This window comes from Anomalospiza imberbis, chromosome 1 (assembly GCF_031753505.1).
Source record: "Anomalospiza imberbis isolate Cuckoo-Finch-1a 21T00152 chromosome 1, ASM3175350v1, whole genome shotgun sequence".
Classification (NCBI taxonomy): domain Eukaryota; kingdom Metazoa; phylum Chordata; class Aves; order Passeriformes; family Viduidae; genus Anomalospiza; species Anomalospiza imberbis.
This window is the reverse complement of record NC_089681.1, coordinates 108,073,030-108,098,951: the sequence shown is the minus strand read 5'-3', so window position 1 is coordinate 108,098,951 and position 25,922 is coordinate 108,073,030. Positions and strand designations below refer to the sequence as shown.

The 25,922-nt window shown below is 44.6% G+C and overlaps 1 protein-coding gene across 2 annotated transcripts in view; it reads right to left on the bottom strand.

The window, feature by feature from the left end:
• Window positions 1-10,292: 10,292 nt before the first annotated feature.
• TMC2 (transmembrane channel like 2) overlaps window positions 10,293-25,922 on the bottom strand; it is a 28,665-nt gene continuing 13,035 nt past the window's right edge. For both annotated transcript variants that reach the window (XM_068204801.1, XM_068204799.1), the window contains 9 exons: window positions 24,618-24,797; window positions 23,646-23,798; window positions 22,152-22,280; window positions 19,928-19,995; window positions 19,230-19,469; window positions 17,371-17,496; window positions 12,969-13,047; window positions 11,781-11,901; window positions 10,293-10,673 (listed from right to left, as the gene is read on the bottom strand). In XM_068204801.1, the coding sequence (XP_068060902.1) occupies window positions 10,420-10,673; window positions 11,781-11,901; window positions 12,969-13,047; window positions 17,371-17,496; window positions 19,230-19,469; window positions 19,928-19,995; window positions 22,152-22,280; window positions 23,646-23,798; window positions 24,618-24,797 (1,350 nt within the window). In that variant the 3' untranslated portion in view covers window positions 10,293-10,419. The remainder of the gene's footprint in view (window positions 10,674-11,780; window positions 11,902-12,968; window positions 13,048-17,370; window positions 17,497-19,229; window positions 19,470-19,927; window positions 19,996-22,151; window positions 22,281-23,645; window positions 23,799-24,617; window positions 24,798-25,922) is intronic.

Genomic DNA, 25,922 nt, shown 5'->3' with positions numbered 1-25,922 from the left:
TGGTGAATCTGCAAAATGAATGCAGCACTCTCCAAAGCTGTGCATCTTGTACCTTCTTAGGACAGATGAAGCCTGGCATGTTGAATATATTTTCTCCCTGGCAGAGGGAGAAAAAAGAAAAGCATTCCAGATTTATGTCATTATTGCTGTAGGAGCAAGGTGTTGCTGGAGCTTGTCCCCACTGCCCTGCAGCTTCCAAAGAGACATCACCTGGCATTTCAGGCAGTGCTTCGCACTACCAGCTTGCAGCCCTTGCAGTCTAAAGCTTGTGAAAACCACAAAGCCTCAGAGTTGTTGAAAACCTGATCTGCATCAAGTCTGTATGACAGGTAAAGGTGGAACAGTGTTACAGCTGTGTGTAGCACTGGGTATGAAGAACATCATTGATCATTAGCCCTGCAAAGAGGCAGACTGTGATAAAACACCTTGGGCATGATGGGTACAATCTTACTGTGTCACAACAGTGATTTTCTCTATTTCTTGAGAAAATGGGGCACTGATTTCCGAACCTGTTTGTACTTGGTTTTTTAATACCTGTGATTTTAAGAATACTCACTGCCATTTTTCTGCTGTCTAAACTTTGGAAGCATGTAGTTTTCATACATTGTTCATTTATACACTCAGTAGTCACTGATGAAAAAAAAACTACTTATTGAAGATCCATTTTTGACATCTCTATAACTGAAAGAACATGTCTATGCTGGGCTGCTGCTTAAACCCTCAGTTTATAAAGAATTGAGTTTACCTGGTATGTGTTCTCATGTGACAGAGTCCTAAATATTTCTGTCAGCATTTGTTTCACTGACTACAAGACTGCTTTTATTAGTTCTGTTCAAGCTTGAGTAAAATAAATTTTGAAGGGATGTAGGATGCATACTTTGAAATTATGGCTCCCTAACCATGCTTTGAAGGCCAGAGAAACCTGCTTTGATAGGAAATCTTTCTCTTCATGCTAAATGCCATTGCACCACGTGCAGAAGGGTTCCTGGGGTTGAGTCACATAGGTCACTCTTTGTACAGTCTTGCTGGTGACATTTGGGCAGGACAAGGGGGGTACCACAGTGCACAGGGACAGCCTGTGCCCACTACCCTTGATAGGGGGTTTGGGTTTTAGCAGCTCAGAATGGGGGAAAGGTCTATTGCATGGGCCAGAGCTGGGTGCTGAGGACTGAGGCAACATTTTGGCTGCTTAATGGGACTGTACACCCTCCCACCACATATGTGGGTCAGCTTTAGGGTTATGCAGAGTAGGGTCAGCATGACAGGTGTGACACAATTCAAAACTCACAGCCACGGGGCACAGTTGTGCCAGAGACTGGGGCAAGCTTTTGCCGCACGAGGGCATGCTGTCACTGCTCCTTCCTGTGCTGCAGCTGGAAATGGTAGGGTGCAGCCGTACAGACTGGAAAGCTGCTGGGAAGCTCAGGTGCTCACCTGGAATGCTGAATTGCCCAAGGAATTGGTTCCAAATTGTTTTCCACTTTATCTCCTCAAAGCTCAGGGGCTGCTCAGAGTGAAGGAGGTGGTCTGAATGTTTGCCTGTTGGGTCTGAACTAGGTCAGGACGACCCTACCAGCCTTTTCCGATCAGATGCCGCCATGGTGATGGAAGTGGCTTTCCCGGGAGCAGGCTAACACCCCAGCATCGCTCTCAGCTGGCAGGTTGCAGGAGTTGGTGGTGGTGCCTTGCACAGCTGCGAAATCCCAGTGCGGGGATCCTTCCCAGTGCCCAGTAGATGGGGCTCTGGTTCCTGGTTTCCCCGCGTTTTGGCAGCCGCTGGCAGCGTGGCAGGCGGGCTGGGCGGAGCGGACACCCGCGGAGGGAAGGTGCAGAGCTGCCTGGCCTTTTTGACTTCCCTGTACCAGAATGGTGCCGTCTCACCGGGACTATAAGATACCGAAAAAACTCCCAAATAACCGAAACCCTACTATTTTTTCTGTAAGTGTCTGAGTGTTAAACTTTTTGCCTCCACGCTCAGCTGCAAGCCTTGATCTTGATTGTAATTTCCCTAAGGGAGCAAGTGTGGGATGCTGCTGGTTGCGAGTGCTCCAAGTTGAAGAAACGCTGTGTTGGAAAGCCATGTTTCTAACTCATCTTTCCTGTTTGGCTTATTGCTTCCAGCATTTTCTAGAATGGTTCGTCTTCTCCCTAGTACTCCCAAAGCTCCCAGGTATACAATTCACTGCACCTGTTGGCTTTGTTTATATATGAAAAAATTAAGCAGCACATGCAGAGAGAGAATCAGGTGTGAGCCATTTTCTCTCACTTGTTATTTTGCTGTTAGAGGTTCTAATTTGAGAGGAAAGATTTAAAAAAAAAGACACCACCACTTCCCTCTCTGCAGCACATTTTCTGAAGGCTCCTTTAAGCCTCATTCCTGCTCCCAGCTGGGTAAGGTTTTATGAGCCCCAGGTGCCACGGGCTGAAGTGTCTCCTACCATTTTCTCAGAAGGACTGGTATGGGGTAGGAGTGAATGTGCTGTTGGCTTTTCTTCTTGGTTTTCTGAGGCGAACCCACCTTTTCTGTGTGCTGTAAGCAGGTAGGTTCTTCATCAGCTCTTTCAGGAGGGCTGAGAAGCCTAGCAACTAGTTTTTCTTATTTCAAGGGCTCAAGTCCTTTGAAAAGTTCTGAGATAAATTTTAAGTCATAATTCTTTTCCCTTAGCCTGTCTTCTATTTCTCCTTGACTCCTATGCTGCCATGCTAATTTTATAGTTTATTTTTGTTCTGTGACAGCTACATATTTGTGTTTATTCTTTCAAAATGAGAACTGGGATTTCTGAAACTGTACCTTGAATATAGAAGAAGGAACTTCATTAAAATGTCAAATCTGATACTTATGATTTAAAATATGTCAAGTTATCAACTCTGCATGGTCCCCAGGTGGGATGAGTGCTCTGTGAAGCCATTCTTTTGTGGCCTATGCTGTCTCTACTCCCCTGGGATCTCAGAGATGGAGCTTGCTCAGTTGAGGTAAGTGTCGAGCTTTCTTTAAATTTTGTTTTAAATCTTCTATCATTACAAGAATAGTTGGTTGATCTTCCCTTCTAGTGTCCATTTGGTAGGCACTGCTGTTCTGCTGTTAAGATAATTGCAACACAAAATATGGAGGCAAGCAATGAGTGCCTCCCATGGTGCAGTGTGAGCCAGAGGGGAGCAGGGTGGGCACCAGGCACCGAGCAGCTGCCTCCTTGCTCTCCTAGGCTGGGGTGAGCTCAGCAGTTGTGGTAGCTGCTCTGGCAGTATGTTGCTGGTACTATAGGGACCTGTGGCAAACGTATGCTTGGCACATCTTCCTGGTTAGATGAGATTTAAGGGATGTTGTCTAGGATGCATCTGGGTGTTGTGGAGCCCCCAACACTGCCCAGAGGTTCCCTTCTCACCTGGAAGGCCAGGTGGAAGAGTAGTTTCACAAATAGCTTAAACAGATGTTACTTTCAGGGGCTCTGCCTTGCCTGCTGTATTCTTTCCTCTGAATTTGAGGTCTGGCAGTGGCAGGAAAGAGGAAACCCTTTATTTTAGGTGGAGATTTGTTTTTCCTTCTGGACATTGGGTTGCAGAAGTACTGTGAGCAACGTATGTCTGATCCATCCCCAACAATGTGATGATTTTGGCTGTTTGGTGGATAACCAGTTCAAATACAGTACTTGGCTTCAGTGGCACCATGGTAGTGTGGCATAGCCAGGTGGTGACTCCTCGTGTTCCAGCAGGACTAGTTCAGCTCCTCAGAGCCAGCTAAAGGTCTTTAAAAGCTACTTTCCCTCCATGTTACTGGCATAGGTGCTGAGGAGGACATAAAGTGCTGAAAGGGCATGTGCATGACGCTGGGCTTTCCCTCGAGATGGATCACAGCAGATTTCCACCACTTCTGCACAAAGGAACTGCTTTTGCCCATGGGTCAATGCTCAGGGTAGTGCTAAGGCAGATGTTTCCCCACTGTTGGCTCTCTGCAGCTGTGGCACAACCCCATCCTATGTGGGCATGATGACAGAGGTGGGGAAAGTTGAGCAGAAGCTGTGGAGAGTTCCACAGGCAGAGCTGCAGCTGCTTGTGAAAAAAAACCTTGCCAGTGGCTCATTTGTTATATTTGCAAGTGTAGTATCAAAATGCTTCTGCAGCCTTTTTCTCCAAAAACTGCAGGGCTTCTTGGGGAGCAGAAGCTGAGTTTGCCAGAGCCCTGTGCAAAAGCCCTGCAGCCCTGGCCACTGCAGCAGCTGCAGATGGAGCTGGGGGACCTGCAAGCTGCAGTGGTGCTGCTGTGGTGGCAGTGAAGCTGCACTGGTGCTCAGGCAGTGTTTGTGCTGCTCTGTCCAAGCTGCTGTAGCAAAGTGCTCTGGCTAATGAAGAAGACATGGTTTTTATTATGGTGGATTTTTTTTTTCCTTTCTTCCTAGCCTTGAGCCCTCCAGACACCTTATTAAAATAAATCTGATAATAGCCGTCATATTTTGAAGATCCTACATATCTGCCAAGGCACTGAATTATTTACTGCTGCTGCTATCCAAAAAAACCCAGAAGTCCCACATGTGTGAAATGTTTCTTAATTAGAGGAAGGTTTGGATCTGCAGGCTTTTGTAGGAGGTAAGCCTTGGCTCCCCCAAACAACTTTGCTTTGAGGGAGGGGGAGAACACAGCTGCTTGGGATGTTTCTGCAGCTGCTCTTCCCTGGAAAAATGAGTTAGTAATGCCATTAAAATAATGTTCCACCTCCTACTAACCTGATCTGTATACTTGATCACTGTGGTGGTTTGTCTATCCTCAAGCAGTCCAGGTAACATTGCTGTGCTGCTATCGTTGTTTTAATTTTATTTTCAACTAAGCTGAAGTGATTTTTTTCTCCCTCCCACATTACCAGGAGAAGGATGACACTGGCAGCTTCTGCAAGCATTGCTCGGTTCCTAATGCGGAAGCTCTGCTGCTTTTATATCCTGCAGCTGTTTCCTTGCACAGCTTTTTCACTGCCTTGTGCAGCAGTGGTGGGTGCAGTGTGCCCTTACCCCCACGCTGGCCCTAAGGCAGGTGCAGGGCTGTTGAATTTCTTACCCTCCAGATTTCCCGGCTCTGTGAGCTGGGTTAAAGGATGCTAAATCCCACTCTCGTTGCCTTGGGCATGAGCCTCCAGGGAGCACAGCTGAGATCAGCACTGGGGATTCTTGTGTCCCACTGTTGATCTCCTACCTGGGTCTGGTCCCCAGGAGGTGAAGAAGAATGTCAGTGGTTGTCCCTCTCCTCCCCTTGGCTTCTCTGCCACCTTCAAGTGACTTTTGTCCATTGAGTCTTTCCATGGAGGTTTGATGGTGATGCACATAAAGCCTTTGCTTGCTGGGAAAATGGCATCTGTCTATCCATCCATCCCTGGGTGCCTGTCAGCTCTCCTCCCTCCACCTGCGTGCTGGGAGCACCAGCTGCAGAGAGAAATCTCTGTGCTTCAGTGCTTTCTAGTTCTGCTGTCAATCACGGAGGAGTGGTGCAGAAAATAATACAAATTCTGAAACATTTTAAAAATTCATTCATCATTATCTCAGTGCCTGTGTGGCTACATGCATACCCAGACTGTTTCCTGATAGGTGGGAGATTGGTGGCCTTTGTTTGCTGAGGTCATGGAGAACATGGGTATTCTCTGAGTAGCACCATGTGGTACCAATTTAAGACTTAGAGACAATGCTCATATCTGGGTTTGGATGTTTATAGATGTCTGAATGGAAAGGGACTCCAGGGAGTTGGGTCCTGTGATTGCAGCAGAGCCAAGCCTCCCTGCATTAGCTCAACACAGTGCAGCATGGTGTTGGTATAGTCCATTTAAAACACAAGGCTGAGTTCTGATTCAGCACTGATGACTACGTTATGTGAGAAATGGGCCAGGACCTAAAATCCTGGGGTTTCAGAGTCACTTTTTTTCCCCAGGGAAAAACTGAATCTGAGCATTTGGGAGTGATCAAGCCTTGGCTGCAGATGAAGCCAGGCTGCCACCTGCTAAAGGACAAGCTGCTGCCTCAGGGCTCAGGCAAATGGTGAGAAAACCATGACAGAGAGCAAAAAAATCCCCACGGCTGTCAGGCTGGAGAGCTGATAACATTGCATGCAACATGAATCAAAAAGGGGGGGATCACTAATTTAAAGTCTTTTGGCAAGTACTCTTTTTTTTTTCCTTTAACAAGGACATTTCTACTTTGAAGGGATGTAATTTAGAGAGGTGGTGGGGTGAGGCTCAAAGGTCCCTGTCTGACCTGCTTCGATGCCAGCAAAGGCACTGATATGTGCTTGCAGAGCGGGGTCTGAACGTGCTGGGGTGCAGGACGTGGGGTGGGAGACCTGCTGTAGCCACGGCCTGCTGGGGTCAAGGCAAGGGCCCATGGGACATTACATTAATTCTTAGTGCATCTTCACCAACACAGAAGCTGCTCTGGTGCTTCTGACACTGGCAGGATAAACTGATAAAATCCCAGTCTCCATCATCAGGAATTTTCTCTGGGAAGTGGTTTTTGGCTGTCTTTCTTACCTGGATTTGTCAGAAGTTTTTTAGAGTAGATCTGAGAAACTGCTGCTGGTGCCAGTGCAGCTTGTGGTCTTTGTCCCTACAATGGCTCCTGTGGTGTCTGGAGCCTGTTTGTAGGTGAGAGGTTTCTTTGGATATACAGCTGGAAACGCTCCTCAGCACCCTGATAGAAACTAGAAATCCATCCCCAGAGTTCTGGTTTGTTAGGTGGTATGAGGAAACCCTCTCCCCTGTCCATGAGCAAAGATTCCAAAGAAGAACAGAGGTGGATGACACAAGACCTCTGCAGCTCACATTTTCAAGCATGGTGACAATAGTGACAATTCTATTTCTGTGGAGGTTCAGAATGTGTGATAAATGGCTTTGTCATAGTGCAGGGTTAGCTATAGGAGAAGAGAATGAAAGCTCAAGACGATCTTGACTGCTTGTTTAGGGTATGTGAGGTTATCAGGAAAAAGAGTGCTGTCAGTAGTGCTTGTTTTCCTTCCTCTCCTTGGAAAGCTTCATATAAGCTACCTGAAAATACAAGTTCAGGTGTTTCAATTCCCTTTTGAAAAGAACTTAACTGTCCTTCTGCAGCAAAAAGCAGATTTTTCTGCTTTGGAGAAGCCAAAAGTGCCTTGGTACCAAATACAAAATCAGTGTATTCTTTGCATTCTTTTCTGGGTTTATTAGCAAACCTGCTTAATGGTGTCTACTGTTTTCTGTTCATTGAGAGTACAGAAAGCAGCTTGTCTTGTATACAGCTGAACACGTTATGATAGAAATGTCTGAATTGTTTTTGACCCTAAAAGAGAGGAGTGCACGATGTTATCCCCTTCACAGCTCATGTTTAGCCACCTGTTTTGAAAAAATTGCCCTTTAAAGTTCTTTTATTTTGCTGAGGTTCCTGTTCATTATAACACTGAGCAGATGCTCTGCCTGGCCATGCTAGCTAAAAACTGATGCCCATGAGAGCTGCCTGTTTAAAAAAAAAAAAACCTCTGATGAGAAGAATAATAAAATAATTAAGCTTAGATATTTCCATGCCTTTTTTTTTCTTTTTTTTTTTACCAAAACCTCTTGGCTGCACATTTGAGCTAGTGGCAGTACAAGATGTGAAAAATTTGCAATGCAGAGAGCTCTTCTAGTCATCTGTGAATGCAAGCTGAGAGCTGTGAGAGATCTTACGAGGAGGTTCCCAGTACTCACCACTGAGCTTTTCTCTCTTTTTTTTTTTCCTCTTTCCCCTTGAAGTTAGACTGAGCCCTGGAGGAAGATTGGAATGGATATGGTCTTTCAACAAATGTTAGGGGGGTGGAAATCAATGCTCAGACAAGGGCTTTTTGCTGTTTCTAACAATAGAAAAATAGGAATGAAACCATACACTACTGAATATTCCAGTGAGTTTGTGGAGTTTAACCTTCAGTTGCATGTGAATAACTGGTAAATGGTCTCAGAATTCCAAGAGACAAATAATCATTTCAGTCAATATGAGGACTGAGGGCTGGCATTTTCACACCTTTCATGACTCTTGTGCAGAGGACCCCACTGTGGATTGGATTGGGGCAGAGAGTTGCCATGGCCCGCAGGAATTGTCTGGCTGATAATATCACCCTTGTATCCTGGAGTCTCTGAGCCTGCAACAGACATTGATCAATGGGTGAACCTAATGTATTATAATTAGAGATAAACAAGCCTTGAATGAGTAATTAGCTAATGGGCAGCTGTGTGCCCCAGAATGACACAGTGCTTTGGAATGCTCCATATTATTGCTGGTCTGATTCAGGGGCCTGATTCAGAGAGTATCCAAATCTTGTAATAGTTACTAATCTGGTCTAAGTGTGCCTCTGCTTCTCTGGTTTTTAAAACCTGTCTGGAGTTCTTTATGGATTCTTCATAATGCTTCTTGTTGCCTTTATATGTGTGCAGGCATGTATGCACACACACGCTTCCAGCCTCTTTCTGTTTGCTAGCAGAGGTGAGTGAGATCTGAAGCCACATTCCCCCCTTTCCAAATTGTGTTTCAGTGTGAGCTGAGGAGTGGAGAGGTGTGGGATGTGCCCATGGGGAAGACAGTGTGGGAATGCCATGGGAAACTACAGTTGTTTAGCATAAGGCATTTCCCCAGAGTTCTCTGCCCCCCAATGCAAATGAGCACATGCCCATCACCTGTCAGTTTGTGGTTGTCATCTCCCCAAGTTCTGGAAAGTTCTCTGTTCTCGTTGTTTCTAATGGCTCCCTCTGTGAACCACTCCTTCCCTTTTCCCTCACTGGCCCAGTTTATGTTACCCCATCCCTGTTCCTCCCTTACACCCTCTTCCCATTGGATCATTTGTACCCTAGGCACTCCTAACCTCCCCAGTTTTATGCTCTGGCCCCTCATTTCCCGGGGCTCTCAGAGTCTGCCTCCCCTGAGGGTTGAGGTTGTCTCCTTGATCCTACTTCTGCCTCCCTACTCTGTCGATCAATCCTTAATAAATCTGCTCGGATTCCAGCAGCTCAAGAGTCCTTCCATCTTCCTGGTGGGGATTTTAATTTCGCTATCCAGGCACCTGTTGACCAGCCAACTGAGGGCCACCCCGTGGGACTCGGTCCGGGGCTAGCCTTCAGAGAGGAGGAGAGTGCTTTTCCTTGATATGCAACCAGTTCCTAAGATACCAGAGTCTGCAGGGCAGACAGGCTGTGCCGAAATCAGGGTACTGTGTTGTTTCTGTGACATCCTTCTGGGCTGGCAGGCTGGAAACACCTTCCCCCAGCACTTTCTGACCAACATGGACACCTCCAAGGAAAGATGTCTCCTGGAAAAGGCCTTCTCTTGTCTGACTTTTCTCCAGTTCAGTGAATGGGTATCTTTGCAGAGAGCTCACCACAGCTGTGTTGCATCAGCAACTCTCACGGTAAAGAGGCAAGACAAGACCTTTTCTGTGGGACCCAGATCAGAGAAATGTCCTTTGACAGGAAATAAATCTGATGAGCAGCTTCTCATGTGGAGGCTCCATGGGAGAATGACCAACCCTGACCACAGCAGTGTCCTGGGAACAGCCACACTAACTTTGAGCTGTGCAGCAGGAACAGCAGCTGTTTCTAGAAACAATCCATTGACTTTTCTGTACTTGAAAGCAAAATGCAATGATTTAATTTTTGAAGAAATTCCAAAGTCTCCTTTTATTTATCTCTTGCTTGCATCTCCTGGAAGTACTTCTCTAATGTTCTTAAATGGCAACAGGAATTCATAAATGATTATAATCAGAAATTAGGCCAAGGCACTGTTAGTCTCTCAGTTGTGCTGGGTGGTGTTGTTAGACTAGGAATCATATCCAGGGATTGAAATAATGGTGCAAGCTGCTGTCAGCAGACTGTGAAAAGAGGAGTAGAGTGGTAACCTAGAGAAAGTGGTGGTGAGATTGAAAGATGAAAGTTTGGAGGAGGTAGACTAGACTATAGGAAAGGTATGACAAGGGACAAAATACAGCTGACAAAATTCCCTCTGCTAGGAATCCTCTACTAGTAGCAGCTGCCTTGTGGCAGAGCAGGGACACTAAATTCTACAGGCAGAGGAACAACAGGAAAAAGCCACAACAAACCTCTGTTTACATGACAGATAAAGTCACACCGCTTTTATTAATTAAAGAAGCCTTTGAAAGTACTGGCAAGCAGTTGCTCCACAGAGCAAGTTAGTGGCCACAGGGCTGCATCGTGTGTGAAGCATTTCGGCAATGTCACGGCTGATTTTTGTTCTGATTGCCTTGCATTTCCCTTGGGATCAGAATCAGCACAGCCTTTGAGGGTAAGAGCTCAGAAGTACTACAAGTGTCTAAACAAATCTGTATTACAGCATGTTGGATAGATACAGAGCACCAAGAGCGGATGTCGAGCATGCAGGAATAATTTCCTACCAGAACTACAACAGTTCATGCAGCACAGGAGAAACTTTGCTGTGGTTATTGAGCAGCCCGTGGGTAGCATGGCTGCCCTCTCCCTCTTCCAGGGACTGGTCCCAGGGGGTGCCCCCATGGCCTGGGCTGGCCAGGGTAGGGTGCCCGAACGCCCAGTGTCCGTGGCTGTCCCACAAACACTTGTGATGGCGGGATGAATGCTGCTCCTCTCCCACCGGCCATGGGGCTGCCAGCCAGGACTTCTCCTCTGCCTGGTTTCCTGGCAGGGCTGGTCCCATTTGGAGACTCTATTTTCTTGTCTAGAGCAAAGATTATGAATGTTATTTTCTTGGTAGCAAACACTGCTTTTCGTCCTCTCCCCAGTGGCTGCTGTTTCTTCTCTGTGCAATAACCAGAGTGTCTGGGGATTTGTGTTTGAGCATCTGAGTGAAGAAATCAGGAATAAGAATGTTCCTCCTCCAACTCAACAGCCAGTACCTGTCTCTGCTGCCCAAGCCCTCTTTTCAGGTTCTTACTGATGCACTGATAAGGCACAATAATCCTACCAGCCATGCTGGTACACATCTAGGCATAGGGTAGTGGTGGGTAATTCCTGATTTTAGTCTTTATTTTCAGTGCACTCAAAATGCTGCCAGCACTATTTCCATTTAAATGAATGCCTTGTGTCTGCTTTGGAGGGGATCTGTACTGGGTTGCTCTGAACCTTCCAGTTCATCTCAACCCATCAAATTCAAAGGGGTTATGGTGGCACTAGTCTGCTTTTCGCACCTGTACCAGGATAAAATCAAATTCTTTCAGGTGATTTTCACAAGTGAGAGGCAGAGGCTCTGACAATCAGGAAGTGGCTGGTTGATACTGAGCCTGGAGGATCCATTTTCTTTGAAAATAACCCAATCCTGGTGCTAATGTCTTCTCGGGGTTCTTTCTGCCCATGGACCCCCAGAGCAGATCTTAGAGCATGCATTTATTTACCCTAAGACTTAACCCAATCCTATGAGAAGTTTCTGCCTCATTCATGCTGAATTTTCCAATGAAAAGCTCAACTCAGGAAGAAAAAGTCTGACTCAACTCACCAGATCTGAAACAACACTGAGTTTAAACACTGTTCCCAGAATAAATTGCTGGTTTCATGACCAGCATGGTTAATAGTTGGGATGTGAATCATAATTTTGGATTACAATTCCCACTGTGACAAGCCTGTGTGAGATATAATCCAGTCTAAAAATGTGCCCTTCCAGAATGTCCATTGACTAGTGGACTTCTGTGACAGGAGAAAATCTGTGCTAATTATACTCACCCAATCCCTTGCTAAGGTGTATCCCTCCAGTTTCTCAATCCTACCAGTCACTTTGGTGGCTAAATGAGCCCTTTCAGAAGTGTTATAGGGAGATTGTATTAATTTTTACCTTCTGCTGGTTTGGGGGGACTTTCAGTCTTCGTACTTGGTGTAAGTAAATCCTCCAGATCTTGCAGCATAGGGTTGGTACTGGCTTTGTTGTTTCTCTTGTTTTTCTCCTCTTCTCGTTGCTGCATCAATAAAAACCATTGGGTTTAGTTAAAAACCCAGTCTGGGTGTAATCTGGGAAATGGTGGCCGGGTGTTGTGTTTGCCTGGCTGTTTGTTGGTATGAATGAATCTCTTTGCCAAGTCCAAGGCACTGAATCCTGGTCCAGTGATCAAGTGTTTCCAGGCAAGAAAGTACATCCCAGGCAGGACTGGAAAGCAGTGGCTCTGCTCATGTTAGGGCAAAGCACTTGCTGATAACATGGTTTAGGTCCATCAGGCTGTCTGTGTGTTCCTACAGCTACCAATCTGCCCTCTCTGGTGTATTGGTTAGTTTTAAATGTGAGCCTCTTGTGAGAGACGGTGTCAGGGATAAATGCCAGAGGAAGAGGATATGGCAGCACAGGAATGGGTTGTAGGACTGGCTTTGGCTTTACTTGCATACATTTAGGGCTGCAAAGGGGCTTTCTTCTGGATAGTAGAGGGAATCTGTAATTTTGGATAGGGCTGAGTCCTGCTTTGTGATCCCTTTAGCCCTGATCCCAGCCAGGTTGTGCAGCATGAAATGGCGTGCCCCAAAATGAGCATGCTGTAGCACAGGTTCATCTCCTGCAGTACTCAAGGGTGCCCTTTGCACCAATACACTTCCGTTAAGCTGAGTGATCAATTCTGAATTTGAGTATTTGAATGTAATTTATGGAGTGCCATTTTTCAGTGCTTACATCCTCACTTTTAATGTTGCACCAATCTCTGCTTTATGTGATGTTTTGCTTTATGTGGCACTGCTTCCTTGGCTTGGATCTGGGAAATCTCAGACACCAAAGCATTGTCTGGTCTTCGAGGTCACTTACTTTTGGAGATGAAAAGCACAGTTTATGGGAAAGCCAACTGTAGTTCTGATGTATGAAATAGCAGGCTATTATGGGACCACTCTGCACAGCTAGACATTAAATGCCATCAGAGGGGACTGAACAAGCATGAAGTACGTCATCTTCTTGTGTCACCAAAGAGAAGAGTGATTTAAGGCATATGCTACATCAAAATTTAAGTGCATGGTATTTCAAAGGTGGTTTTGCCAGATCAGTACTTACCATTTGCATTTTCTTCTTCAGCTCTGCGTTGGCACGCTGATATGCTTTAGACACAGCATTCAGGTAATAGATGGTGAGGCTAGAAAAGAAAACATGTTGCTGTAGTGATAGGATCAGGGGAAAGAGAAAGTTTCACAAGGAAGGAACATATAATTTTTTGCCTACCTTCTAATTCCTAATTTTCCCACCAGTTGTCTCCAAACTCCTTTCAAGGTTTAGGAAAAATTTGGGCTGCCTGTGGCATGGTTAGGTCAGACAAGCTGAAGCCATCCAAAGCTCAGTTCTCCTCAAAGAGAACAAAAATGACCAGCCTGCCCTCGTGCCTCCACCTTGGCTGGCCATGGGCTCTCTCTGCTTCCTTTGCACCAACCTTGGGGAAACCAGGCACCAGCCTTGAGATGGGACTGCCACCAGGTAACACAGGGACCTTAGGAAAAACTGGAAAACCAGGGAAATAGTGGTAGATAGGGCCTTGACACCTCTCCTGAAAAGCAGTGCTCAAGGAACAGTCCTCCTTCCCCCTTTTCCAGGACCAGCTGCATCCTATATCCCTGGACAGGGCCCTTGAGGGCAAGCAGAAGCCAAGTTGTAGTAGAGCCATGGGCTTTTGTTTTGATGCTCTCTTCTCCAAAAAGGGAACGCCAAAGCCAGGGGAAAACTGAGCCAAGCTGGAGGGAATTGAAAGGCAAGTGGGGATGGGAGAGGGCATGCTGGCTGCCAGCCTCTGGCACACAGGGAGGCTGTGCTATAAAACATGCCCAAGCATCTGGGTCTGTCTCGCCACCTCTGACACTCACCAGCCAGTAATATTTCGGTAGTAAAAAAATGTCCCCTCCTGCTTTTGTGGAGTGCCTTTATTTTTCTAAATTATAACCATCATCTGCTCAGTGACTCCAAGCCATTTCCAGGAAAAGCACCAGCCGTTCAGGTCACTGCTGTAGTAGTTTGCGGGTTTTTTTTTATAAAATAAAGTAGAAAATTCTCTTATAGAAGGAAAACAAAGGTAGAGAAAGAAAAATGGTTTCCTGACAGTTCATAACCTGTGTGTGTTGCTCCAGCCCAGGTTCATCAACCTCAAGCCAGACTCAAGGATTTCATCAAATGAGTGCCTGACCCTAAGCCCAGCAAGGCACCATGTACTGACATGTGGGTTTCCACATGGAAGATCAGGAAGTGGTGCTTAGGATTGCCTTTCTTGAGGCTTTTTACAGGGGAGTGTTTAGAGGAAACACATTTTCTTCCTTTTGCCCAAAACTTGGTGATCTGGGCTCTCTGTCCTGCAAATCCTCTTGGATTTTTTTTTTCTTTTTGTTCTTTGTAAAGGTGTGATAGTTTTATTTCTTCTATGTTATCAAGCTCATTGTGTAGAAAATACTACTTTGTAATCAGGGCTGTGAAAAAGTGCCACTGTGCCTGAATGGTGTTGATAACACACAGATGTTTTCATTTTGCTAATTCTTGTTTATCCTAAATTGAGCTAGGACCTTTGTTTTTGTCTCAAGCTCTGCCAGTGAGGAGGTACACAAAAGAAACTGGGAGGGGGCATAGGTGGGACAGGTGACCTGAACTGACCAAAGGGATATTCCACACCACAGAATGTCATGCCTGATGTATAAATAGCGGGGGGGTCACCTTTAACAGGAGCCAGTCTGGTTTTGGGTAGGGGAGTCTGGCATCAGTCAGTGGGTGGTGAGCAACTGTATTGTGTGTTACTTATTTTTCCCTTTTTATTGTTATTAATGTGCTTACCACAATATTTTACCATTATTACTATAGATTTACTTTGATTATTGAATTGCTCTTATCTCAGTCTACAAGTTTTTCTTCAATTCTCCTCCTCATTCAGCCAGGATTGGAGAGAGAGAGAAGAGGTTGAGCAAGCAGTTGGGTAGTACCTAATTTCCATATGGGTTTAAACCATGACACCCTGGCACCCCTCTTCTCTTCTCTGATGTATTGCTTCCCCAGTTCTGGGGAGAGTGTGAGTCACTGTCCTTTTTTAGCCTGAAGAGGAATTTAACTTTTTCCCCCTTCTTGATACAGTAAAATGCTTCTATTTTCTGCCAGGAAGCTCTGCAGGCCACAGCTTGAAATCCTACTCTCAACCTGAGTGGGATTAGGTTATGTGCCCGTGGGCACAATATCTTTCATTCTTCTTTCTCTGTATTTCCTATTTCCCTTGTCCTTGGGCAGTTAAAAGCAGGACTGTAAGCTTGACACCCACGTCACTCACTGGACCCCATCATTGTTTGGAACCAGGAGCTGAGAACCAAAACAAATAGAAGATGCATTTTGGATTGTACCTGGATAAAAAAGAAGGGGTTGTCATGGCTAGAGAAAATTACTTAATTCAGTCCATAGTAAGTGGAAAACACATTTTTTGAGAGACTGCAATCAAAATCAACAGACCGTCCATTTATGATCCACCTGTTGCTCTTTGTAGAGGCTATTTTTAACTAGCCTGGATTGCAGGTTTCCTTGCTGATTTGAGGGCTTCTGGCTCTATGCTCATCAGGGCTAAATGAAGCTTTTGCATTTCCCTGGTTTCAGTCTCTTGTAAAACTGGGTGGGATTCATCATATGGACTAGCTCCAGCTTAACCCTGTCTGCCTGTCAGCACCACAGCAGAAGTTGAACATTTGTAGAGACAAGGCAGGAAACTGGGCACTTGACTGAAAAGGAGAAGAGAAAAGGACCAAAGCCTTAAGAAACAACCTTGTTTGTTCACTGTGATCTTGTCTGGGATTATCACAGGCAAGGTGAGCATGTAGATAACAAGCAGTGCTTCTGCAAGGCACCCAATGCTCTCAGGGCATGTGAGAGCTACTGCCAAGGCACTGTAGGTCTGACTGGCCCAGGCACCATGGGGGAAGCCACATTTAGGGCTGTGACTCTCTGGGAGCTGAACAGCTGGAAATCACAAGTATGTAATACATACAGGCCATACAGGCAGTGTATTTGGGTGGAAAATGAGGATGTTTTAGGTAAAATGGACATAAGGTATCTCAGTTCTCAGAGGGGAATCAGGGCAGAGACAAAACTGTGTCTCGAGGAGAGTTGGACTAATGGTAAAGCTGTGGTGTGGGAATAGCCAGCACTGGGAAGGTGTGATAAAAGGTGTCTCTTCAACAAATAAATGGAATTTGTGCAGTTACTTTTCCCAGCCGTCGGTGGAGGAAAGGGCAGGAGATTGTCACTGGAAAAAAACACATTCTTTTCAAAGGCATTACTCTCTCCCATCAGCTTTTTTGAGGGTTGCATCAAAGCCTCTGAAACCTGGCCTGCAGCCCTTTTGTAAAGGTGGCCCATTTGTAGCGTTCTGCAGTCTTCATTTTGTGTTTGCAGTAGCACCTGCCAGTGCTACTGTGAAGTCCACAGGAACAGAGTTTCTAATTCAATAATGCTTGGCCATGCTAGGGATGTGGTGTGAGACTTCTTGTCTCCTGCACAGACCTGACCTAATTTATACAAGTTGGAGGACCTGCCTGCACAACTTACACTACCTGATCATCCTTTTTAGGTTAAAATGAGCAAGTAGTTTCAGGCAAGTAGAGGGCTGACATGTCATTTTCAGTTTAATTAGGATTTTTATCAGGTTGTTTATATAAGAAACTTTGTATGGAACTTGTATTTGATATAATTCAATGGCATTACCTTCAGTGTAGCTATGCAGGATGAAGCATCACAGTGCCCAAGGGCAGCTGTGCTGGCTCAGCCCAGAGGCTCATCTACCATTGATTAGTCTGACGTGCTCAGAACTGCCTACAGAATTTGGCCACAGCCCTCCTACTCATTTTGATAGCTTTGTAAAGCCTCAAGAACAGTGCCACAAATATATTTTTAAATAAAAGGAGAACTAATCCTAGTACTGCTGAAGGTGCTGAGGATTTAAGTCTGATTTCAAAGCTGAAATGATCAAACGACACTAAAACAAATACCAGAAAATTGGAAAATGAAAAAGTAAAACCCTCCAAACCCAAACAAAGCTCACAACTCTTCATATTTTTGGAACATGCAATTTTTGAATGCCCTGTCTTGGCTGTGCTCTAAATACCACCAGCTGTGACAGAAATTGCTTCTCCAAAAGGCACCAGGCTGAGACTGTCCATTTATTTCCTGCTGGCTACAGAACATTTTTCATATGGAAGCTGTGACAGCTTAGATATCTACAAGGCCTCTGTCAGCAATGTATGTCATCCACAAAGTTGTGTTTAATTGGGTCAGGTAATTAAATTTTGGGAAATTGGGTTAGGCAAAGGTAAGAGGGGTAGGGAGCATGTGTCTGCTCTAATCCATGCTGTTATCTCAGCAGAACCTGTATTTAGACCTGACTAATATACCAGAATTTTCTTTTTCCAACCCTCCCCTCAGCCAGGCATGTAATATTGCAATGAAAACTTACACCATGAGCAGAATTGCAGGTATGATCAGTCCTGGATTTGCCACATAGCTGAAGATCTTGGCAACAAAAAGTGGAAAATCGAGCTCAATGGTCTCTTGAATGACATCATACATCTTTTTCTTTCCACTGGGAAGACAAACAGCCAGTTAAGGAGTGTAGATATCTTCTGGGGGGACAAAATGCCCCATAGTCTCATGGTGCTAAGCAGCATGTTTCACCTCTCTTTCAATGAACATCAGCTTGCTGAAGGCCACAAAGGACTTTAAAATGCCTTTCTTTGAAATTTTCTATTTCTGTTTTCTATTGGTATTCATTCCCTCGCTCTCTCCCCTCATTGACTACACAATTAATCTTTGCTAGGCCAACTTGCTTCTGGAGTCAATACGTTTATTTCCACGCCTGACTCCTTTAGGAGTCTTGACTATTTACCCCTCTGAAATAGATAAAACCCTACAGACTGCACTAACCACATATTTCTGATGAATATCTTGTTAAATATGGCCTTTTCATGGTAGAGATGACTTTCCATATGCAAATTCCATCTTTCTGAAATAATGAGCCAGCTTGAAGAGCTGCTAAGTAATGACAAAAATAGCAAGCTGTGATTATTGCTTAATAGGAGACTCAGTGAAAGAGTAATTTCAAACGGGATTGATAACGCAGATGAGAGTATTCTGTATGAAAGAAGAACAAATCTGTAAAGGGCTGGATTATGTAATTGACCTTCTTCTCTTCCCAGCATCTCTGGGAATTCAACACTATCAGGACTTTTCCTCACATTTAGGCTTGGTTCCTCCTGGGAGCTTGCAGGATTCCAGTCAGGAGAGTGTTGGACTCTGTCTGGTGATGAGAATCAATAAAGAAAACTTGAATAAACAGTGTCCCAACCTCATCAACTGCCAGGAGCTCAGGAGAGCTGAGTTTTCAGTCGAGCTGCCAAGGGTCTGAATCAGGCTGAGTGGCTTTTGAGGGGTTGATTGGGAATTGAAATAGCTCTTTCACATTGCAGATTAGTCATCTCCAAATGATAGTGTGTGTGCAACAAGTTACTTGTCAGATCTTCTGACATTACTCGTTGACACCTGTCCTTGTTAGAGAATTGAGGGTATTTTGGTCTCTTGCCTTTCCCCCGAGTCTTTTAGCTTTCTGATGTCATTCTCCGTCAGCAAGCAGGTAACCTAAAACACTGCATCTACCAGAACAATTTGTTCCAAGCTGGCTCCTTGCTGAGTCAGATTCAGCAGGCCTAGGAAATGGCGTTATTCAAATTAGACTTTATTGGCACATTAATCCAGTCCACTGGATGCTTTGTGCAGTGCTGATTCTGTCCTAATTAAAAGAAACAGAAAGCCCCACAACATTAAAAAAAAAAAAAAGCCCCAAACAGCAAAGAAGGGGAAGATAAAAAAAAGGCAGCAATTTTACAGGCTCACCCCTATCCATTTCCTGCTATTTGCCAACTAAAGTCAACATGTAAAATACATCTTTTGGACTAATTTTGTTTCCTCAGTGTTCCAAAGAGCCTTTAGGATCCTCCAGTTGGTTTGTTTGTTTGTTTTTACTGGGGGCTGCACCTTGCTGTCCCACCCCTGCGGTTCTCTGATGCTTTCATCATCGTGTGTTGGGAAAACACTGGGAATCATGTAGCGGAGGAGAGCAGCAGACAGGAGCAGGTTCAGTGCTCCCAGCTGACTGTTTACACCCCATAGCTGGACATGACCCTTTGCCTCACATTGCTAAGGATTTAAACGCTTCACCATCTCTGCTAGAGTCCGGTCCTTCTAACTTCATGAAAATATGAAAATTTTGTTCTCATGTACCAGAGAGCAAAAATATCCTTTTTGGTGTTTTGGTAGTACCTGAAAGGTCCACAGTCAAAGGAGGGAGGCAGTGACATGATGGTGTAAGCCACAGGCAGGAGGCTGAGGAAGAGGATTAGCAGCAGCAATCCCATGTAAAAATTGTTAGACTTGGATGCTTTGAAGACTCTTGCATGAGGGACATTGCTACTCATAACAGCCCAGCACTGAAAATACATGGAGGTTAATAAGCGCAGCACGTTTATACCCACGAGCCCTGGTGCATAAAAGGATCCCATCCTGAAAAGGAAAAGAGAAGGACAGGAGCTGTTTTTTGATGGCCTGGAATGTTTACTCTTTTCAAGAACAGAAAAGGAGGTGTTCATGTGGTGATAAGTTTGTTCACAAACGAAGGTTGAGTGGGCTGATAGGTGCTACCCATGTGCTCCCACAGAAGAAGTCACCTGCACCCACAGGTTATGGTATGGTCCCCCTCACTGAGGACCTGCAAGGCCTCAAACTGCTCAGGGGTTGCAAAAGAAGTTCTTCAGTTTGTGACAAAAATTTCTTGGGGATGGCTTGGAAAATGTTAGGTGAATGTAACCAGAGGAGAGAGACACACTTTTATAGTTAAGCGCAGAAAGCCAATCAGAAAAAACAGAACCCAGAGGTTTATCTAGTTGGCTTGGAAGCTTTCTAGCTCCACTAACAGGTTTTCTAAATAACGTGAAAAATAAAAAAAGAAGGAAATATCTTACCAAATCATTCCCTGGTTGAAAACCAAACCCAAAACGTTGCCACTTATGTCAAACTCTGCATAGGATGGCTGTATGGGGAAAGAAAGGAAAGTGTGCTGTTGCTAGAGGTACCTGCTATTATTTTCTGCTGTGTGCATGATGCTTATTTAAAGCTGGCAAGCAGGTGTTCCTGGGAGGGCTCCTGCTGCGTGCACACTGCTTGAATGAGCAGCAGCAGTGTGGGGAAAGCAGAACTGGAGCCACTGCTGCTTCTCTCTTGGCTTCCTGAAAACTGGCAAGATATATGGAGGTGCTTAGAGCTGCTCTGTGTTTCTCCCTGCTAATATGACACCAGCTGTGAGCATGGCACGGGACCACGTTTAAACTCCAGCTGGTGCCTGGCTATGGACTTACAGTTCAACCCTGGTAAAATATTAAATCTTGAAGCAGTGATAATTATGAGCTGGAAGGCAAATGCTATGCTGGATTATGTCTGTCCCTGGGTCCAAGCTGCTGAAGAACAGAAACACAGGGCAAAGGGAGAGAAATATGAGGGAATATATGACCTGATGTGTATTAGGTGACATTTTACTCTGTGCTAGCTGATATATTGTTTTATATATATATATATATATATATATATATATACTGATATATTGTTGATATATATATAAAGCAGTATTTTAGCTATCTGATGTGGGTGCTAATGGTGGCAGGTCCAGAACAGGCTAATCTGATCTATTGGCAGTATTTGTTGCTTTATAAATTTTTATTTTGTTAGATTTTCCTATGATGAAGCTGTTTCTTCTATATACATCTACTTTTGTGTGCACAAAACTTATGTGATTTTTGGCAGATGAAACTTTGTGTAAAGATTTTCATGTTATGTTTTCTTGAAAAAACCTACTTTTTTTTTTTTTAATTGCAATGCAGAAAACAGAATTCTAAGAAATGGTAAGTGTTGCTCTTATAACTTTGGATATCCTATGTGGTTTTTATGCCATTTGCATTTACTTAATACTGTCAGCAGTTCATAAAGTTGAAGATGTTTGTGCTTTATGATGAAAACTCAAGGGGAGTCTAGTCAGATTCTTGCTTTGCTGACTGCTCACAGCTTTGGGAAGGGATGGCTGTAAACACTTTTTCTTTGGTTTTTTTTTTTTTTTTATTCTGGTCCATTTCTGTTTGAAATCTTTAGCTGGAAGCTAGTATTGACTTCTTCTCATGAAAGTAAAGACACCTTTCAGTGTCTGCTGTCCTCTGCCTTGAGTATTCCTATGTGAGAAGGCTGGGTTTAACAAGAAGCTTATTAATTAATTATCTGCATTAGAAAAACACATATAAAATTGTGCTGGTGTCCCTGGCTAGGTTGGACTAGTTGGCCATCAGCAAACCATCTTTGCACAAGCAATGGAAGTAATTTCATGCTGCTTGGCTGCTGTAATTTCATGCTCCTAGGCCACCATGGGAAATGTCCTCTGCCTCCCTCAGAAAACACAAAGAGCTCCACAAGCAGCAAAATGCCTGTTGTGCCCTGCCTGCTTTTCCTTGACCAAAGCCCTCCTTTTTGCTCTTCTCCAAACCACTCCTGGGAACCCTCCCAATATGACAGCTAGGCAGTGGGTGCACTGATCTGCTTGTAATCTTGCAAAGTATTTTCCTCTCTGTCTGAATCCATCTGGTTTTGTTTCCTCCCATGTGAATCAATGGACTTCCCTCCATGCCTCCATTATTTTGTTTGGTGTTTTGTGCAGCTCCAGTACTGACTGCTTTGGTAATGCAGCCTTTATGAATACCAGAGTCCAGTGTTGTTGTGTGTTACACACACGTGAGAGGGGGAGGCAGTGGGAAGAAACACCAGCTTTCAGGAGCAACCAGGAGACACTGCTGTGAGAAAAGCAGGTTCCTGCCTGCAGGGTGGGCAATGAACAGGAAGGTCTGGGGCTTTGAAAAGGGATATAGAAGGGCCCAAGGTTTTGGGGTTGTAGCAACTGAATGAACACTGGATTATTTCTTTTTAAAGTCAGCTTCATGTTTTAAACTTCTGAGATGGGGAGGAGAACTGCATTTTTGTAGAGTTCTTACTGGGATGGAGCTGATTGACCCAGAAAAATGATGCAGACTATGGATACCAATTATCCAGCAAGACCAGACAGCCACTGGAAGCATTCAAAACAAATTCATTTCTAGTGTCTGACCAAATGACCCTAAATTTCTTTTATCTTCTTGGCTATAAGATACTTACAAATCCAGCCTCTAGGTCCCAGCACCAACAGTAATTCACAAATCTGACAAAGCAAGCTCGGATGAAATCTCCCACCAGAATGGTTATGTAGGTCACCAGGATATCAGACACAGTGAGCCTCACGAACTCCTGCAATTTAAAAGAAGGAAAAAACCCATTTAACTCCTATAATTTCAGTAACACATTCAGGACTGTATTTTTTATTAAGCTATTTGTCTTTATATGACAGTAATCTTCAGAAAAGCATGCCATAGGCAAACTCCATGCATGTTTTCAAGCACTGTGCAGTGCCTAAGCTTTACCACTTTGCTCGGGAGCTACGAGCTCTGCTATAGCTGTTAGACCTGATAGCTGCTGCTGGCATTATTGACTGCACTGCATGCTGTGGCAGCACAGAAAGTGGGAGCAGAATGCTAATGCTGCAGTAGTGCTGGTGTAAAATAAACACATGCCCTCAGTCGTTTTGATTGTACATAGCTCTGGTATGGCTCAGCCCTGTAACTTTTATGTGGACTCCTAAGAAAATTGTTCAGTTGTAAACAAGAGCTGTGTGTAAGTGTCGAGAAAGGAGATGTGCAAGACAAGGAAGATAAAATTGTAGGCAGAAGGAAGACTCATAGGGTGGAAATAACTGGTGGCCCAAGGATTCAAAAGGAAAGACATTCACAAGAAAGGTTTTTAAAGTATGAGGGGGGGAAAACAAAGATCTGCTGAATGACAGTTCAGGTGCACCAAGGATCAGCTCCTTCTGAGGGGTGACAGTGCCTGGTCTTTTCCCACATGACTGAGAACCACTTGGCTTTTGAAGACGCCTCGAGTGTGCACAGGAATGCATAGCCTTGTAGTTTGGCAAGCCCTAACTACCTCTGTCAGCCAATAAACCACTACTTTTACTTTTTAAGTTGTGCATAGTCTGGCTGCAGATCTTCTTGGTGCAAGGTAAATGTTGCAGGGTGAATTTGTGTGGTGAAACTCTGAGGACTTGAAGGCCACCCTGCCTGCCTTTCAAGGGGGTTACTTTTGCCAATTTCTGCTTTAATCCCATGTCCTCATGCTGCATTATGGACTGGGGCCTGTCAGGAGTTCCCCAGAGGTGTGCCCTCTGGTTGGGTTTTATGTGTGTACCAAAACCTCTCTGGAACAAGTGCAACACTAAATGGAGAAGAGAGGTTTGCTTCAAAGGCACAGTCACGATCTGAACAAGAACATGGTGCAGGCATGGCTGCAGACTGCCTGGCCTTTTGTGCTCTTCACAGCCAGTGCCTCAGAGCTGTGCGTGCCCTGGTTCCATCCAGCTGAGGATTTCACCACCATGGCTTGAGAACCATGGCCAAGGGCTTGTATTGCCTTGGTGATGCTGTATGGGAGTGGGGGAAAGAGCTGCTGTTTGTGAGGAAAACTTCAAGCCTGAAAATGTTAAAGGCATCAGTGGGAAAAATAAAAATGGACCATCCCAAATCAACGTAGAGACTTGCTACATAATGGATTTCTTACAATGCCGACAGTTGTCTCCCAGCAGGGTCCCCTGGGCACGTCTGCAGGGTCAAGGGGAGGTGGGGTGACAGTGCTGTCATTCCCTGCAGATGAGTTGTGGTGACCAAGCAGTGTCCAGTGTGTGATGTTTTTTACCACATCCTCTTCGGCCAGCTGCAATGAACAGACACACCCACATCCCCCCCGCCCAGACAAAACCATCAGAAAATGGAAAACATGGAGGTGTTTGAAGAAATCCAAGGCATTGCGTTCCTCCCTCCTCCTTAGCAGTTACCACCCCTTGTATAAACATATGTTCACAATGGAGTTACAGTGCTGACAATAGCACAGAAAATCCTCTTTTGCCTGGAGCAGGGGAGCAGCAGCTGAGAGTGGGTCAAGGCTCCACAAATTTTTGGGGAACAAGCAACGTGTTCCCTGCACATGGAAGAGTCAGACCTCCTCCTCCTGTATGCAGATATAGCCTTCACTTAGTCCTCCTTCTTTGCATTATTCATAATTTTTCAGGGTAGAGCAAACTGCCCTGGTTCTTCTAATTCTTTTTAGTTTAAAACAGAGTAATTTTTTCTGTGGATAAGTTAGACGTTTATCCTTTCCTGCAGTTATCTGCCTACAACATGCTACCAGGATAATGTTAAAGAGGGGAGGCAGAGGAAGAGGATTACAAACTGTATCCTCAGGGTCTGCAGTAATAGAAATTGCAAACAGTGTCAGATGGAGAAAAAAAAATAGAATTACCCTAACATGCTCTGATTATAGGAAGACAATAACTACACTCTTTTCAGGGCTGTAAAGAGAAGCCAGAGACTCTGCTTGGTGAGTCTCCCTGGGGCAGTGCTCAAGAGGATTAGGGACAGAGCAAGCACCTGCTGCAAAAGGGGTGAGTGTCCCTGCTGGCTGTGGGGACAGGGTATGTTCACCCTCAGCTCTGGGAAATGCTATTTGACCATGGCTTTTTGGCTCAGCTCTTACTTTTTCGTTGACATCATCCATCAAGGCCAGCAAAAATGTGTAGAGGTTCCCCAGGAAAAGCGCAAAGATTCGCCCCAGCTGCCATTTCAGCCCAATGCGGGGATGGTAATTTTCTAGTGCAGCGATGGTTTCAAACAGCGGAGGGCAAAACATGCCCAGCAAGGACATCACAATTTCAACCTGCCACATGAGGAAAACGAGATAACTGCTAATAGTAACAACAGTGGCTATCTTACTTTGAGCAGAGCGGGAGCTGCTGGCAACTGGTTGGATATTTCTGAAGGATTTATAAAGGGGAGGGAGTCAATGCAAACTCAGCTTCTGGCTTTTCTTAGCATGCAGGCGGCACAGCGTCAGACTTCAGGGCTGGGTTGCACGACTTGCTCTTGCAGGAGCATTTTTGCTCTTATCTCAAAGGGATGAGCTCCAAAGAATTTGCTCCCTGTCAGTCCAGGCTCATGAATATTTAGGTTCCTCAAGTACCTTGCAGTATTGCTTGCATCAGCTCCAAGGTTCTTATTTTGGTTTCAGAAGAAGCGCAAGACTTGGCTTGTGTGCATAAAGATAATTAGTTAGTGCTAATGTTTATTTTCCACATTCAGCACCTTTGCTTTTGCAGAAGGCATTTGCAGACTTGAATGGAAGCATGTCAAGATCTCAGTTTTGCAGCTCAAGAAAGTGTGTCCCAGTGGTATCTTTGTTCCTCTTTATCAAGCCAGATACTAAGTTGTACTGTGGTCAACAAGGTCATTGGCCAGTCAAGCTTATCTCAGACATGACTTACAGGCTTTAAATTTTTTTATAGCCCTATAGGCCCATGGCCTGTATCTGTACAGGTTCAGACAGTCTCTGACTGAAGTAACAGTACCCAGCACAATATTTATTCAGATCTCAGATTATTACCAGGAAAGGGCCAGACATTAAACTTTCTTAAAATAGGATTTTTTTCTCTGGAAAAAAAATCTATAGTGATAAATCAAAGCATTTTGTAAGAAAGTGCTGTCTTTCTAAAGTTTTTTGAAAGAATTTTAAAAATGCATGGCTTTGAATTTAATTTGGCTTTGATATATCAATATATGATAATGTAATAGACATTGAAATTAAACCTTTCCATAGGTTGAAATATTTTTTGCTGTATGTGAAGAGCTTAAAAATTTGATTTTCTCATTCCAAAATCAGAAAAAGGAAAACTTTGACAATTGACCTTTTTTTGCAGGTCTAAAATTTTATTCCCATTATTCAAGGTGGACGACAAAGATCTGATTTTAGAGTTAAGTCTGATTATGGACATTTCTAATTCCCAGA